The sequence below is a fragment of the Protopterus annectens genome, chromosome 4.part0, assembly GCF_019279795.1.
Source record: "Protopterus annectens isolate FY-2018-M chromosome 4.part0, PAN1.0, whole genome shotgun sequence".
Taxonomy (NCBI): Eukaryota; Metazoa; Chordata; order Ceratodontiformes; family Protopteridae; genus Protopterus; species Protopterus annectens.
Window position 1 is genome coordinate 618,228,872 of NC_056733.1, and position 18,511 is coordinate 618,247,382.

An 18,511-nucleotide genomic window follows, 5' to 3' on the forward strand; every position below is an offset into this window, starting at 1 on the left:
CACAAGAGAGAATACATTTTATTTTATTACTCATAAAAGTCGAAAGACACAACAACAACTCATTTCTATTTGCTGACTGGAATAGAGAACTTCTCCACATGAAATTCAGGAATACAGTTTGGTTAAATTAATTACTGAAAGTCACAGAGGGCAAAATGAGGCTGAGGGACTCAAATCCTTGACTATACGAAGCCGCTCCTTACTACTTCATAGTCTATCCTCTATGCCATCTACCATACAGATGCAGAGATATACAGAAATGTGTAACATTTCTTTAAGATTTCACAAGGAAAGACCAAGAAAGCAATCTTATTAATTCTACATTTTTATGCAACATACCCCAAAACAAGCAATCATGTTTAAAATAGACCAACCTTTTGCCTTTGTTCCTTTTAATCCCACTTCACTAATCTGTTTTCCAGTACACTTAATTTCATGGGAAAAAGTCACACTTCCTTCTTTAAGAGGAGTCCTAGAGTCTGTCGGCTTTGTAGGAGTCAAGAAAGCGTGCATCTTGGTTTGGTTATAAACTACAGCATTCTGTTTAAAAACAAAGAATAAAGTACTTATGCAAACTGGAAGGACAAAAGTTAAGTACCATGCAGTTTACAGTGTAGACCATCTGCTACTTGCTCTCGAAACACTAATGTTAAACAGACTGCTGTTTATACACAAAATACTAGCATGGCTCTGACAGGAATACTACAAATGATAGAACAGTGCAGTTGGTTTTCTGAACATTGAAACACATGTAATACATGCAAAAGGCAAAGTGCCAATGAATGACTTCACAGAGTCAAGAGAACAGAAAAAGCATACAACTTGTAATTTTACTATTTTTTTTTATTAGCTAGTCTACTATTTTCCATCTGTAAGTTATCTCCAATCCCAAAGAAACAGTGTCAGTGGCACAACAAGTAGCACACTAGCCTTTGGTGCAGAAGGTTGCGAGTTCTATTCCCACTCCAGACACACAGATAGAGGACACTGCAGTGCAGGTTAAGGGGGTACTGCACTCCTAAATGGGTTGTCCTTTAGGTGAGATGTTAAAAGAGGTCCCATCTGCTCGAGTTTTGGTGGCAGCTCAGGTGGATGTAAGAGAGCCCATGGGGCTTATAAAAAATAGGGAAACATTGGATTGATCTTTGAAAAGTAAAAATCAAAGAGGAGTGGCCCAAAGACAGAGACCCTGAGTTCACAGCTGGTAACCGGTCTTTTGGAAGAGATGGAGCTGCACATCCTAATTTTGTCGATTCTACTTGAACCAGTTTTTTTTATTCAGAGTTACCCAAGGACTGGCATTTAGCAGGGAGAATGAACTCATTACATCCAACTGACACCTCCAGGTGCATCTGCAGTTAATTCCTGACATGTAGATGTCAAACATTGCTTGTTCATATTTGCATCAATAATTCCAAACCCATGCTATATATGAGGTTTGTAAAGATTTCATCTTAAAGCTTACACAATGGCAAACTCAGTTGCATTAATATTTAACTTCTGATAAGTGCAGGTAAAGGAATATTAAAAAAGTTATGTACTCACCATAACGTTCCATGTTTGTTGTCCAGTATCTCGCTTTCATTCTTGCTGGTTGGGTCCGGAGCCGAACTCCGCTAAGACTCGCCCGTATACTAAAGCTCGAGAGACTCTACTGGCTCGAAGTTATAACCTATCCCATGGTGCTTAGCGGCTGTTCCCCAGATCTCGTTTGAGGGAGAGAGCTCCCTATAGGTCTATTATCCAGAAAGAGAAAATATATGAAATATATTGATCATAACGGTAAAAAGGAAGGAAAGATGGGAATCGAACCATATTTGCCAATTTGTAAAATTCCTCTAGATCCTCCAGGAGGGGGATGGCTGGATGGGATGCAAGAATGAAGGCAAGATACTGGACAACAAACATGGAACATTATGGTGAGTACATAAATTATGTTATGTTGTCCTATATCACTTTCATTCTTGCTGGTTGGGACAGATTCCCCAGCACCTTTCTCTTGGGTGGCTCAAAGGAATAAACTCTTCAGGACAGTGGAACCAAAAGATGCCCTGTTCCCGGAGGCCACATCTACTTTGTAATGAGAGATGAAGGTGCGAGGATTAACCCATGCAGCAGCAGCACAAACTGAATCCAATGGAAGTCTGGATTGAAAGGCAATGGAAGTAGACATTGCTCTAGTTGAATGTCCTTTCACTTTCTCTGGTGGTGCTTTATCATGAGAGTGATAAGCATATTTGATGGTCTCAGGAAGACATTTGGACTAAGTAACTTTTGAGACTGCCCGGCCTTTTTTTGTTTCTGTATAGGACACAAACAATTGATCTGACTTTCTGAACTCTTTCGTCCTGTGCAAATAAAAACGCAGTTGTCTATGTACATCCAATTGGTGAAGCTTATATTCTGCCCTGTTGCTATAATTAGGAAAGAACACAGGCAATTCTATAGATTGGTTTAAATTCGTTTCAGAACACACTTTTGGTAAGAAGGAGGGATTTGTTCTGAGGGAAACTCTATTGTTTTGGAAGATCAAATAAAGAGGACAGATGGATAAGGCCTACAACTCGGAAACCTTCTTAGCTGAGTTAACGGTTGTCAGAAAGGGAGTTTTCCAGGATAAAAATTTTAAACAAGAGAATGCTGGTTCAAAAGGGGGAAGAATCGACGCCAGTAATACTAAATTTAGATCCCATGGTGGAGGAGGTTCTCTTACAGGAGGTATTAACAGAAAAGTGCCTCTGAGGAAGGCCTTGGATAACTTGTGGGACATTACATTGGATCCGAGTTGCCCCACATGATAATTGGCTATAGCAGCTAGTTGAACTCAAATAGTGGCAGCCGCTGCTCCTCTATTAAAAATTTGTCAGGAATTCCAAAATTGCAGGTATAGAGGCTGTAAAGGGATGTGCGTTTCTTCTCTGCCCAACAAGAAAACCTCTTCCATTTGCTCGCATAAAGTTTCCTAGTAGTCTGTTTGAAGATAAAATGTGGCATACTGCCAGGGATAATTCTGGAAGACTGGCTAAGATTGGGAGTGGAGAAACCAAGCAGTCAGCTAGAGGCTCTGAAGGGCACGATGGAGCGTTCCTGACTGATGCATCAGAAGATCTGGCACTGGGTCTGAGATACATGGGTCCTCCTGAAGGTGGGGCCAAAAGAAAGGGAACCAGATCTGACAAAGCCAGAATGGAGCAATGAGAATTAACCTGCGACTCAACGACTTTGCTTTCTGAATAACATTTGGAATCAAAGGAAAGGGGGGGGCATAAAAAAGTCCCAGGGGCCAATCGTGGGTGACTGCATCCCTCGGTGACTCTCCCAGAGGGGAAATGAGGGCAAAGTAGTTGCTGCATTTGGCACTGAAAAGGAATGGCAAAATGTTCACAGCAAGGCTGGCCCCATTTGCGAAAAATTTGATTCGCAACTTCCTGATTCAGGGACCACTCGTGAAGCATAAAAGAAACGCTCTGCTTAGCCTGTCTGCTATGACGTTGGATTTCCATGGGATGTACAGTGCAGTCAGAAAACGTTGAGAAGATATTGCCCATTGCCAAACTCTTTGGGCCTCTCGACATAGGGGGTAGGATCTAGTTGTCCCCCCCCCATTTGTTGATGTACCATACCACCAACACATTGTCTGTCTGAATTGTAATAGACCCCATGGAAAGAGTTCTGAAATGCTTGCAACACCAGAAGCACCCTAATCTTAAGGACACTGACATGCAAATGGTATTCATGGTCTTTCCAAACCCCTTGGACAGTCTGTCCCAGATAATGCCCCCCCACCCCATCTGGGATGCGTCTGTGGTTACTGTAGTGACTGGCTGGGGGAGTATAAACAGTCTGCCCATTATTACCAGAGTGTAGTGAATCCACCAAATCAGATCCCTCTTGCAGGAGCCTGTTATGAAGCTCTCGTGAGAAATGGGTCGCTCCTGTATGGACCATTGAGCGAAGAGTAGCCACTGTAATATTCGCATGTGAAGTCATGCCAGGGGAAGTAGTGTTATCGTCGCTGCCATAGAGCCTAGGAATTTTGAGGGCAAATCTTGCCTGTACTTTTTTCTTGTCGAGTAAGACAAGTACTTGACTCCGTAATGTTTGCATCCTTTCTTGGGGTAGATTTGCCAACATGTCGTTTGTATTTAAATCTACGCCTATGATGGTAATATGCTATGATGGCAACAAGGCAGATTCTTCTGCATTTATAGTAATGCCTAGTTCTGAGAAGAGATGGATGGTGTAGTCTCTTGCTATGATTAGTAGCTGCTTGGTGGTGGCAGTTAGGAGCCAGTCGTTTAAGTATGGAAACACCTGGAATCCCTGACGTCTCAGATGAGCTGTGACTACTGCCATGCATTAGGTAAACACTCTGGGGGCTGTAGGGAGTCCAAAAGGCAGAGCTCTGAACTGGTAAATGACTGGCTCCCAGCCAGAAGTGTAGAAATCTTCTGGAGCACCTGTCCATCTTTATGTGGTAGTACACATCCTGAAGATCTAACGAGCATATCCCAATTGTCTTGTCCAGAAACAGGAGTATAGACTGCAGTGTCACCATCCGGAACTTTGACTTACTCACCGACTTGTTTAGTCTGCTGAGATCCAATATGGGTCTCCAGTCCCCTTGTCTTTTTTGGAAGTAAAAAGAACCTTGAGTAAAGACCAGATCCTAGCCTAGCTGGTCTGTAAGGACTTCTTGGAGGACTCTTTCTAGCAACATTTGAATTTCTACTGTTGCTTGATCCCTTTGACCTGGTGGAATGTCTGGGATAAACGTTGACAGACGAGGTGAACTGTGAAATGGAATGTTGTAACCCTTGGGTATAATGTACTGTAGTCATTTGTCTTGAGTCAAATTCAGCCAGGCTTCTGGGTACAGAGATAGCCTACCCCTGAATGCCTCCAGAGGCGGACAGTCGGGCCTCCTTTCAGGAGTGTGGGAAGGGTCAACCAGAGAAAGCATCTCTGTCTCCCTGGTTCTGCGGGCCCCCCTCTGCCGCATGGATGGAGTCTTCCATTATTTCCCCCTCTACCCCTGGGAAACGGATTACCACAGGTGTCATAAGGCTTTGGACTTCCGGAACCACATTTTTCCACTGTTTTGACCTTTAGGATAAGGTCTGGTAGGGGCGGAAAAATGGACTCCAGAGGCAGAGTCTTACCATCTCGTTGGCTCCTGGTGAGTTTCTTTCACTTTCGGCCCGAACAAGGACGAGCCATCAAAGGCAGAATCAATAAAAGAAGATCTGAAGGGTTCAGTAAACTCGCAAAGGTGCATCGAGAAATGTCTCCGAAGAGCTATTCCTGTGCCTGCTGCTCTGCTTGCTCCATTGGCTGCATAGGAAATGATGCATATGGAGGAGGAGTTGGTGATGGAGGTGAAGGTTGCCAGCTGAGAGTTAATCTTATCAGATAAATCCTGGGCTGTAGCACTTTGTACGGCATCTCCCAGCTCTTTTATGATATCCCTCTGAAGTCTGGTGAAATGTGACAAATAATTCAGCGACCACAAGGTAAAGGCCACTGTGGAGAAAGTATGCTTCCCGTACCTGTCCATTGTGTGAGACTCCTTGGTCAGTGGATGGAGAGATGCAAAAGTTTCAGCTAACTCCTTTGTAAATCCAAAAGTGAGGCAAGTACTACCACGCTGTATATGAAGCAACATACATTTACACAATCTTGTTGGGGGGTCTTCTCAATAGTATTTTTTTTAAGTACCAGGCAAGCTGGCCAATTCTGGGTGCCTTCAGGTGATGGCTGGAGGTATTCCCTTTGCATTTAAAGATGGGAAGGATTACGGGAGGTGAAAACAAGCAGCCTAAACAGCAGGACCAGCACAGAGGAGCTGTGGATGCTCAGGACAGGATATTATGTAGGAAAAACAAATTGTAGACTTAGAAAATTTTTAAGCATCTATCAGATATATAAGGTTAAGAAAAAAGAACACAATGCATTTACAAGCATATAGAATTGCATAGTGATCATGTATTTGCCTTTATGGTTATATGTGTTATAAATAGAAGTCAAAGAATGGGTGACGTATAATGAAACTGAATAGAAAGAGATGCAGTGGATTCTTAGACTGGGAGCTGACAAAGCTCCAGGATTAAATGATGTTGTCCCTTTAAACCAGCTCTAGCAAAAAGAAGGGTAAATTATTGATTTTTATTGGCTGTGTTGTACTATATTTTTACTGGTGTTTTATCCTCTGATGAAGGGATTTACCCGAAAGCGCTTATGATACTGCTTTTATTGTTTTAATAAAGTGAAGTTGCTTCATATACAGCATGGCAGTACTTTTCTCACTTTTGGATTTATTATTTGGACTTTGTGACGGTACTTTTTTAGTGGAAGGAGTCCTTTACTCCTTTGTGGCTGCAGCAAACACAATCGCATCTACTGGAACTCCCTTCATTAGATAGTCTGTCCTCTGGGGCCGTAATAAATTTGGCCTCTATAGAACAGGGTCCACTGATTCTGGAGAGTCCCACACCTTCCGACTCACTACACCCAGGAGAGGGTCGAAAAGGTGGAGACACCCAAGAGGTGGAAGGGCGAGAGCCAAATGCCTCTAGGTATACCAACTTATCTTCAGAAGGGGAAAAGGACTTCCAGCCACCCCTCTGATTAAGGATCTCCAGGATGTCTTAAAAAGAGACATCCTCAGAGGGTAACCATGGGAACCCTTCTGAATCCTTCAAGTCAGTATCAAAAGTGACAGATTCAAGAAGTCTACGTGCTTCCTCTTAAACTGCCTCTTCTGAGGAACCTCCTGGGGGGGATGCTCCTGGGAGGTATCGGAAGAGGATATTCCACCCAATGGGGTTTCCTTGGGCACTGGCTCTCTACTATGGAGGTGATGGAGGGATCATAAAGAGGTAGAAACCGGTCCTTGGGGGGGGGGGCTAGAGCGAAGGTGGAGCAGACTCAATGGAGAGCACACTCAGCATCACCTCGAAGGCATTGCGCTCCTGGCCTAAGAGAGACTCTGGCCCAGAGAGGTTGGGAAATCTCTGCAGCACCAAGGAGGATGGCTCCAAGACTGATGTGAGAGCTGAACTCACCTGCGCAGAGGCAACAAGGGGAAGAGCTGGTTCAGACACAGGTCTGACTCGACTCTCCACCCCCTGAGTCAACCAGGGAGTGTTGGCCCCCAGATCCCTTGATGGAAGACAGCATAGAAGAAATCGGAACAAACATCTGAGCCAAGATATCAGTAGTGATTACTGGCTCCGGCGGTTCCAGCACAATGACTTCCATACTCTCTGGCTGCAAACTCATCAGAGTCGGAATCAATGATATCCGACTTAAAGTTGTTGGCTCCATGATCTGATGGGCTGGGCTTGAGAGAATTTCTGCTAGGGCCCAAATCTGGAGCAGCCTCTTCATGACCTGCTCCACATCATTGTCTGACAACCTGGAGGATCGAGAGGAATGGCTTGAAGACTTGTGGCTACCTGCCACAAACTGTAGCAAAGGAGATTGTGGCACCGAATGGAGAGGCTCCAAAGATGGTGATTGATTCCTTTTTCGGCTGCGCAATGGTTCCAAAGAGACAGATGGAACAAAGGGAGGACCACATTTGTCGGAACTGGTAACTTTCAGATCAGAGGATACTGTATCTTTGAAACTGCTTGACGGCTCAGACACCGAAACTGACAAAGCAAACATTTTTGCTTTTTCCAGTTTTGAAGTCTGAATACTATCGTCCACTTTTAACAAGACCCCTTAAAATGAGCTTATTTTTCCTTTCCTATAAGAGCCTAGCACTGAAACTATGAAAAACTGAGGAGTATTGGAAATGGACAGGTCCTAAACAATAGACAGAACTTGTGTGTCCGTCTGTTATGGAAATTTTTTGAGTGCATGAAGTGCCCTTTTTAAATCCAGATTTATGCTCTTTAACAGATTCCTTCGACATATTTAACTGTCAAAAAACAACTAACACAACAGTGCAAAAACTTTAACTATCAAGTAAAGTTAAGCAAGACAGAAAGGTATTTATTTTTTTATACAAGAAAGGATAGGGAGGAGAAGTCTATATATTAAATGACAATCTGCCTCTAATTTAAACGGTGACACTTTAAGGGGGGTAAGGGAAGGCGAAAGAATCCTAACTGAAACTGAGTCTCCAACTAGAAAAAAGGGGAAAGAGAGAAGACAAGGCCTAAAAAGTAGCCGCAAAAGAAAAAAATAGTCAAAATACAAAAAAGCAAAAAAAAAAAAAACGGCACTGTACTAAAAGTGGGACAGGTAAACTAGAATGTAAAAGTAAGTTTTAAGAGAAGCAATACCAAAATACAGTACAATTTTAAATTTTACGAGCCTGGCCCAGCGGAGACAATTCCGAAGCTTCAAGCTGCTAATGGGATCTGGAGTACAGTTGCTAAGCATCATGGGATAGGTTATAGCCTCGAGCCAGGAGAAGTGCTCGAGCTTTAGGATACAGCCGAGTTGGAGCAGAGCTCAGCTTCAAACCCAACCAGCAAGAATGAAGGCGAGACAGGACAACATAACATCTGTTGTTTTTATGATATTAATTTATATAGATATAATTTTCACATTTTTGTAAATATCTCAAGAACCAAGTAACAGACAGAAAACCTTAGTTTCATATAAAAGTTATCAGCTATACGAATAAAATGCTGCTGATAGTATGTGTGTGTAACTTGAGTGGTTGCAGAGACATTGTAAGATGTTTATAAAATATTGCAAAATAATAGTTAACAGTGTTTACCACAACTTATAAAATTTAGTTTAAAACCTAGAAGCTAAAGAACACTACCACTATAAAAATAGTTTGTGCTGAAGGATTAACCATTTGTACTTCTTTCATAACCCACATGGATCCAGACATATGAAAATTTGTTTGAAATGTGAGGACATATGATTGTCAAAAGGCTTGGGCTCTGCCAAGTGGAAGTTACGTGCAAACTTCGTGAGCTCCATTGCTGTGAATGATTTAATAATACCAGAGCGTGGAATAGTATCGGATGCTTTATCAAGATTCAGATATGCAGTGTGTACAACTTTTCCCCTCAACCACTGTTTCAATAACCTTCTCGAAGAAGTCAGCCAGGATCTGCCCTTGACAAAACAAATACAAAACTGGCCTGTTCAGAGGTTTGTAGTTTACCTATATCCTAGTTTCTTAATTCTGTAATGATCCTTTCCATAGTCTTAATTATGGGTTTATAATTTCCTGAGTCAGTCAGTCAGTTAACACCTCACCCTTGTGCAGGGAAAAGACTGTAGTGGTCCTCCCTTCCCCAGTTTCTGTACAGTGTTTGACAGGTCACGTTTGAGGCTAACCAGGTAAACACCCTGATGTGTTATCTGGCCCCAAAGAAGCAGTGTTCTTGGCTTGGACAGTGCCTTGACAACTTCTTAGAAGATTGGAGGTGTAGATGCAGGTACATCATCTGGGAATGTTGGGGGGGGGGGGGTAAAGTTTGAGCAAAGTTATGCATTCACTAGCAAATTTGCTATGTCCTCTGGCTCAGAGTTGGTGGTATCACTATTAGACCAGCACAGTTCTGGGCATTGTTTCTGAGATTACTAACAGAGTTAAAAGGTGGCACTCTGGCCATTTTCACCTGGCTGACTCTTCTTACCTCATATCTCAGGAAGGATGTATGGCCAAAGGGGACAGAGGGAGTCCTGTAGTTAGCTAGAATATGACAAGCACTTTTTCTCAGAGTAAGCTGGACAGAGAGGAACAGCAGCAGGTCATTATCTTGACGAACTCTGGAGGAAAGTGTTTTTAAGGGAATTAATCTAATGCGGTGGGTCTGTACGAGCGATAGGCAGTGAAGTACTTTGATAACGAAACACTCTCACTAGTCTTGAATGAGGTCTCTGTGACAATGCATATAAATCGACATTTTCTAGAGTAAGAAGGACATTCAGGATATGAAGTTACGATTTTTATTTTAAATGCTCCTAGCATTGAACAGCAATTCTGTCTGGATTCAGTTTGTGTTAGAAGCTTTAGAAACTTGGCACTGCCTTAAAAAAAAGGCTGTATAATTGCAGATAAGGCTTTGGTCACATTATAGAAACCTGGGGGGGTGGTGCAGGCCATTCCTGGTGAAGCAGTTAGGACTGTATACAATCACTTCCCAGGCTGATATACATTATATCCCCTTTGAATGACAAGCAGCTAAGCCAATTGTTTAAGTAAATCATCTTTGTGACAGAATTCTTAAAGTGAAGGTAGAATACTGCTCAGGGCTAGGTACCATACCTGTTTTAGACATTCTGAGAGGTCCTATCAGCTCTCTCTTCATATAGTTCAAGAAGGTACATTTCAAGTAATTTATGCCCACATGTACAGTGATGGTTATGTATGCTGGTCATGCAAGGACTTAAGTGCTTGTCTGATACAGTGAATCCTAGCACTTGACCAGCTGAGAACCCTTACCCTCTCTCCTTGCACATTAGTGCATCAAACTATGGAGTCACTTCGGCCTAGAATATTGGACTGTATGGAAGTCTACAGTATGGGCTTTTGAACTGAATCAATGTGACTCTGAGGTGTGTTTCATGATGTGTGCTATCTGTATAGGTGTCATAGTCTGTGTAGAATGGTGAGGATACTTGTCTCTTAGGTTACATTTTTGGTTTAGGTAGGCTACTTAAGAGCTTCAACTTATATAGGTCTGTGTTTGGAATGCTTGTTTTTCCAGGGGCCAAGTGTGAGAGTTTTGCATCCAATAACATTATATAACTAAACGTCTCACACAATGCATCCAGATGCTCAAGTAAAAGGTGGTGATCAGCAAGTGTGACAATTACTACATTGCTACATTGTCTCAGAAAGCCCAATTTAATCAAGTTGGCTGCAGAAACAGCTAGGAAGTGAAAATCCATGACTCCATATCCTTACTAATATGGGCTAAAAAGGGGGAAGATAGTACTGCAGTAAATGAATTCCTCATCTCCCAGAACCTGTCTGAAAAATAATGCAAGCTTAAATCACACTGCACTGTAGCTCTACATTCTGTGTAATGCAGACTCTTGAGGTCTCCAGTTTCTGTTTGGTACCTCATTAAGTATCAAAGTGTTCAACAACCTTTGTATGACTTTTACCCCAACAATATATTAAAGATTTTTAATGTGTGAATTCATTACAATAACATAATTACAAAACTCTATAACAGGTCATAGAATTATGAAAATTTATATTAACTAGTTAAAATTTTTCTAAGAATTACTTTTATCCAATACTTATAATTCGCAATAATTTAGTTAATTCTCAATCTAACGGTATACATTTCATTTTCTAAATTTCCTCATGTCATATATACAAACTCTGTAATATTTACAAACTCTGTAAACTGAGGATGCAGTATTTATTCTTTCAATTTTATACACAAAAAACAAACTTCATACTTAAAATCTCAGTATTAAAAAAATGCAGTATCAGCTTGAGATGTCATTACATGCCGCAGAATGGTAAATGCCAGCTAGAACAGGATGCTCCGTTTATCTATACCTGGAATAACTAGATTCCAAACCAAGACTTCTGCTGAACAGCACTTTACAGATAAGTACCTAATTGACATGTTTAAATGTGAATAGTTAATGAAAGAAATAAAGGAGAGCAGGTACTTCAACATTAGATGCAATTATCATTTATAAAATATTCCAAAGACACTGGAAACTGAATCCAAGACACCAAGCATGTGCGCAATCTCAAGCATGTGCGCACTCTCCATTCTATGAAATTATATAAATGCACATATACATATATATAAAAAAATTTAACACATACCTACCAAACCGCTTATCAAGACATAGTTTATTTTATTAATAGATGGATAGAATTTATTAATTTTTGCATATACTATTACATATATGTGATGGATATAATTGTATAACATTTTAAAATATATATATGAGTTTGTTAGTTATTGCTTATTTATTTTAATTTGTGTATTATATACGCTTATAGTGAGGAAATTTTAAGTACAATGCACAGGGGTAACACTATTGGTAGTAGCACATTACTATTATATGGATTAATTTCAACATGAAGGAATAGTTTAAAATGGTTTATTTATTTCCTTTGGAAAGTGTATTGTTTTAGATTTCAGTAACATGAAATACAGTAGCTATAGGAATGGTATATGTATTTGAACAAGTTTCCCACTGAATTTTAGACTATTTATGAACTACATTTTAAATTCATGTATGTTTTTAAATCACTTGCTATTCATAGTAATTACTCAATTGTTTGACAAAGGGCGGGAATTTATACAAGTATAAATGTGATTGACACACTAGGTCAATGTTCTGATGAAATCTACGGGCAGTAGATGAAAGCGCTCAACCTGTTTTTATTGTGTAATAACATTAAACCAATTCTTTAACCAGTTGGAACGTGACACTTATCTTTGAACCATTATAGTTTAAAATTGTTTGGATATAAATATTTAAATAATAATAAAAAAAATATATATATATATATATATATATATATATATATATATATATATATATATATATATATATATATATATATATATATATATATATATACACACACACAAATAAAAATATATATATATATATATATACATACACACACACATACATACACACACACACACACAAATAAAATATATATATATAAATACAATATATATATAAAATAAATTATGTACCTATCATAACGTTCCATGTTAGTTGTCTACTTCTCACCTTCTTTCTTGCTGGTTGGGTTCGGAGCCGATCCTTGGCTCAGACTCTGCCATCTTCAAAAGCTCGAGAGCTGCTTACTGGCTCAAGGCCCCCCTATAACCCATGATGCCTGGCGCTAGATACCCAGATCTGGTTTGGCAAGTCTAACTGCAGACATCATAATAAATGAATCCTATCCTAGAATGCATAAATCCTACTGGAGAGACTACTAGTCAGAAAGGAATAGCCAGAGAAGACTCAGCCAGTGAAAAATCAAGAGGAACTCTTCTCGGTCCACTAGGATAGGGGATGGAGGGTGGGACGCAAGAAATAAGGCGAGAAGATGACAACTAACATGGAACGTTATGGTAGGTACATAATGTCTTTATGTTAAGTTGTCTATCTCGCCTTCATTCTTGCTGGTTGGGACAGCGTCCCTAGCACCTAAAGTCCTGGGTGGCTCATCGGAACAGACTCTTCAGAACAGTGGAACCAAAATCAGCTCTGCTCCTGGAAACCAAATCCAACTTGTAATGTGAAATGAAAGTATGTGGGTTGGGCCACGTAGCCACAGCACAAATAGATTCCATGGGCAACCTAGCCTGAAATGCCACCGAAGTGGCTAAAGCTCTGGTGGAGTGACCTTTTGGTTTAACTGGCAATTCTTTATTCCTCAGTTGATACGTAAATGCGATGATAGAAGTCAAACACCAAGATAAGGTTACTTTGGAGACTGGAAGACCTTGTTTACAGACTGCATAAGACAAGAAAAGTTGGTCCGATTTTCTAATGTCCTTAGTTCTATGCAAATAAAAGCATAGTTGCCCGTGAACATCTAACTGATGCAACTTATATTCCGCCCTGTTGGAGTGGTTAGGAAAAAACACAGGAAAGTCTATGGACTAATTCAAGTTACTCTCTGAAGAGACCTTAGGAAGGAAGGATTAATTAGTCCTGAGAGCAACACTGTCATTGTGGAACACTAGGTACCGAGGACAGATAGAAAGAGCCTGAAGTTCCGAAACTCTTCTGGCTGAAGTAATAGCTACCAGAAAAAGGGTATTCCAAGATAAGAACTTCAAGGAACAAGAAGCTGCAGGTTCGAAAGGGGGCAAAATTAGAGAAGCTAAAATCAAATTTAGATCCCACGGTGGTGGAGGATCTCTCAATGGGGGCCTGAGCAGAGTGGTTCCTTTGAGAAAGGCTTTACATAGCTTATGAGATACGATATTGTTTTCCGACAGGCCAATGTGAAAATTTGAAATTGCAGCTAACTGAATTCTAATTGTAGCAGAAGCGGACCCAGCATTGAAGAGTTCCGCAAGAAATTCCAAAATGTGGTGTACAGAGGCTGAAAAGGGGTCTATACTTGTAGCCTCTGCCCAGGAAGAAAAACGTTTCCACTTACTAGTGTAAGTTTTTCTAGTCGTAAACTTGTGTGATGACAACATGATTTCATGCACAGAGGAAGAGATAGCTGGAAGCCTGGCTAATGTTGGAAGTGGAGCAACCAAGCAGTGAGCTGGAGAGATCGTAGGGATTGGTGCAACCCGCCCGATTGATGAATCAGGTGGTCTGTAACTAGGTCCACAGTCCAAGGCTCGAGAAAATGGTGATGCAGGAATGGGAACCATATTTGTAGAGGCCAGTAAGAAGCAATAAGGATCATTTTGCAGCCCAGTACGGTAGCTTTCTGTATTAGCTTTGGGATTAGGGGAAAAGGAGGGAATGCATAAAGAAGTCCCCTGAAGCCAATCGTGGACTAGAGTGCCTCTGGGGGAATTCCCGGAAAGTGGAAGGAGAGAGAAGAAATGGCTGCACTTGCTGTTGAAAGGAGTTGCAAAAAGGTCGCAGCAAGGTTGGCCCCATTTGCGGAAGATTTGGCCCGCAACTACCCAATTCAGAGACCACTCATGAGGCATGAGAATTGCTCTGCTCAGCCCGTCTGCTATGACGTTGGATCTCCCAGGGATGTGCGTTGCTATCAGAAACCGTTGGGAAGAGATCGCCCACTGCCAGAGTCTGAGTGCTTCTCGACATAGGGGGTAGGACCTGGTTCCGCCCTGCTTGTTGATGTACCACACTACTGACATTCCGTCAGTTTGAATTGCAATGGTCCTGGTAGAAAGAGAGAGTCCTTAAGAGCCTGCACGGCCCTCATCTCCAAGACATTTATATACAGATGGTACTCATGAGGTTGCCATGTGCCTCAGACTGTTCTGCCCTGATAATGCCCCCCCACACCCGATCAGGGAGGCGTCCATGGTCACCGTAGCAACTGGAAGGGGAGTACAAATGGTCTGCCGTGGGACACTGATGTGGAGACCATCCACCATGCAAGGTGTTTCTTGCATGCTTGTGTGATCATAATCATGTAACACATGGGAAGCTGCTGGAAGGACCATTGGGTGAAAAGAAGCCACTGGAGAATCCTCATGTGAAAACGAGCTAGAGGGACAATTATGATCGCTGCTGCCATGAGACCCAGAGTTTGGAGGACAAACCTGGCTTGAATTCTTTTGCATGCTAATACAATCTTAACATGTTGGCGAATTACTAATACCCTGTCTGGTGGGAGGCTCGCTGACATGTCTTTGGTATTTAAATTTGCGCCTATAAAAGGTGATAGATAGACAGGGCAACAATGCAGACTTTTCGAAATTTATTGTGATACCTAGCCTGGAGCAAGTGTCGATAGTGCAGTCTCTGGCTCGCAGAAGGTGATGCCTGGTGGTAGCAGTGAGGAGCCAGTCATCTAGATATGGAAACACCTGGAATCATTGCTGTCTCAGGTGAGCGGCAAATACTGCCATACATTTGGTGAACACCCTGGGGGCTGTAGAGAGACCAAGGGCAGAGCTCTGAACTGATAATGGCTGGCTCCCAGCCGGAAGCGAAGTAATCTTTTGGAGCATCTGTCCATTTTGATGTGGCAGTACGCATCCTGAAGATCTATACAGCACATCCAATTGTCCTGACCCAGGAAGTGTGAAATGGACTGTAGCTTGACCATCCGAAACTTTGTTCTTTGTGCAGACCTGTTCAGTCTGCTGAGATCCAGAAGGGGTCACCAGTCCCGTCTTTTTTGGTACCCAAAAGAACCTTGAGTAAATTCCAGATCCTTGTTGGTCTGCTGGGACTTGCTGGATGGCCCTTTTTCTTAGCAGTTTTGAGACTTCTTGAACTGCTTGGTCCCTTAGATTGTGGAATGTCTGGAAGGGATTTGTTTGACCTTAAGGGGGTGCGAACAAAGGGAATTCGATAGCCTCCAGATATAACGGACTGTACCCAATTGTCTTGTGTTATGACTTGCCAGGCTCTTGGGTACAGCGATAATCTTCCCCTGACTGCCTCCAAAGGTGGACAGCCGGGCAACCCTTCAGGATTCTCTACTGCCCTGATTTTGCGGACCCCCTCTGCCACGAGGGCAGTGTTTATTATAGTTCTCTCCTCTGCCCCTGGATGGGAACTCACCACGTGTGTCCGCCGAGGCTCCCTGGGATTTCCGGAACCACATCTTTTCACTCTTCTGACCCTTGGGATATGGTCTGGAAGGAGTGGAAAAACTGACTCCTACGGCAGAGAGACTTGCCTTCCTGCTCACACCAGGTAAGGGCATCCTTCACCTGTAATCCAAACAGAGAGTAACCATCAAAAGAGGTGTTAGTGAAAGACGCTCTAAAAGGTTCAGCAAAGTTATAGCCGCATCCAAGCGTGCCTCCTTAGGGCAACGCCTGTGCCTGCGGCTCTACTCGCACCATCGCCTGCATATGAAATGAGCATCATTGAGGAATTTACCACTGAATTAAGAGTCGCCAGCTAGTAGGCTGCCTTAGCCTAGGCCCCCTCAGCTGATGGATCTTGTACGTCATCTCCAAACTCTTTAAAGGAGATCCCTCTGAAGACGGGCAAAGTGTCACAAATAATTCAGGGACTTCATGGAAAAGGTCGCTGAAGAGAACATCCGCTTCCCATATCTGTCCATCGTCCTGGATAGGGGGTGAACAGATGAAGTTTCTGCCAACTCCTTCTTTGTGGTCGCTGCTACCACCATGGCATCAACGGGGACACCTTTGGTCAAGAACTGTTTTCCTGTGGTGCAGTAATGAATTTGGCAGGTCTTCTAGGGGTCGGTTCCACTGTGCCTGGAGCTGACCACGCCTTCCAAGCCACCACAGACATCAGTGGGTCAAAAGACGGAGACACCCAGGAGGTGGAAGGTCGGGATACAAATGCGTCCAGGAATACAGACTCATCCTCAGAAGGGCTTAGGGTAGTCCAGTTCCCCCTCTGCCTAAGCATCTCAAGGATGTCAGAGAAGGAGACATCTTCAGAGGGGAATCTTGGGGACCCTTCAGACTCCTCTAAGTCGGTATCTGATGTGACAGACTCAGGGGAGTCAACATGCTTCCTCTTGCATTTCCTCTTGCGAGGTTGCTCCTCTGAATGATCAGGGGAGGCCTCGGAAGAGGACGATACACCCAAATGGGTGTCCTGGAGTGCTGGATCCCCACGCTTGGGGTCTGGAAGAGGAGCAGAGGGTGACTCAGGCACCATATGGGGAGGAGCTGATGGGGTCGATTGTGGGACTGACTAGGGGGCCAGTACACTCATCACCTCAAAGGCATCCATGACCGGACGCAGAGAGGGCTCCGGTTCTGAAGAAACCAGAACCCCTCTCCACACAGAGGGGGACGGCTCTGAGGCAGATGTGGGAGCCGAGCTCACCTGAACCGAAGCCCCAAGGGGAGAGTGGGGTCGGACAAGAGGTCCGATGGCACTCACCCCCTTGGAGCAGACAAGGGTGTCTGTGCCCAGATCCCTCCAGGAACGGTACCATGGAAGGGATAGGACCAGACGACAGAACCGAAGGATAAAGTATCTGAGCCGACGGTTCCACAACTCTAACCCCAACGAACTCCGGCTCCGAGCTCAAAGGACAAGTCTGAGGAGGAATATCTACAGACATGGATGGAGCAGACACCTGATGAGGGGGGGCTGGATAACATTTTGGCTAGGGCCTTCGATTTTAGCATCCTACTGACCACTCTTTACACGTCATGGTCTGAAATTGAGGACCGAGAAGAGAGGGATGAGCGATGACTACGCTCCGAATTGACCAGAAGTGATCTCGGAGCCGAACGTATCTACTTCAGACCTGGATCTTTCGACTCTTAGACGGCTCTGAGGAATGTGTCGGAGCCAACTGGGAGGGAGGAACATCGGTTCCAGCCGGCGCCGAGATGGATGGTATATCTTCAGCCAATGAATGCTCCGAACTGGGAGCCAAAAGTTTAAGTGGCCTGGTGGCCTGGAAGATTTCATGGGCTGAGCCTTAGCCGGTGAATCTTTGGGCTTAAGCAAACCCCTTAGGATCAATATGATTTTGTGCTTCTGCAGGACTCTTGGATTGAAAGCATGGCAAATCGAGCAAGAGTCCTGCAGGTGCACGGTGCCCAGACAATAAACACAAGTGTGACCATCTGTCAGAGACATCATCTGACAGCATGACTCACACTTCTTGAATCCGGAAGGCTTAGGATCCTTGGACATCCTGGAGGAAAAAAAAGGAACAAGAAACGCACACGGAAAGGTTAAAGTAACTAACCACTAAAAATTACAGACTACAGTTACCACAACCAAAAACTACAAGCAGTACTACAAACAAACTATAATCACTAAACACTAACCGTGATACCAAGGAAAAAAAAAATTAAGGCGATAGAGAGAAAAGGTTATCCTCCAACTTAAACGGAAAACATTTTCGAGATAAGGAAAGGGAGAGAAAGGGTTAGGGGAAACACTAATTTAAACGAGTTTTGAGAAG

The 18,511-nt window shown here is 42.9% G+C and overlaps 1 protein-coding gene across 1 annotated transcript in view; it reads right to left on the reverse strand.

The window, feature by feature from the left end:
• Positions 1–18,511, reverse strand: part of LOC122799482 (N-lysine methyltransferase KMT5A-A-like) — a 584,753-nt gene that overhangs the window by 470,503 nt on the left and 95,739 nt on the right. The window contains exon 3 of the mRNA XM_044068577.1: positions 375–540. Coding sequence (XP_043924512.1) covers positions 375–540 — 166 coding nt within the window. The remainder of the gene's footprint in view (positions 1–374; positions 541–18,511) is intronic.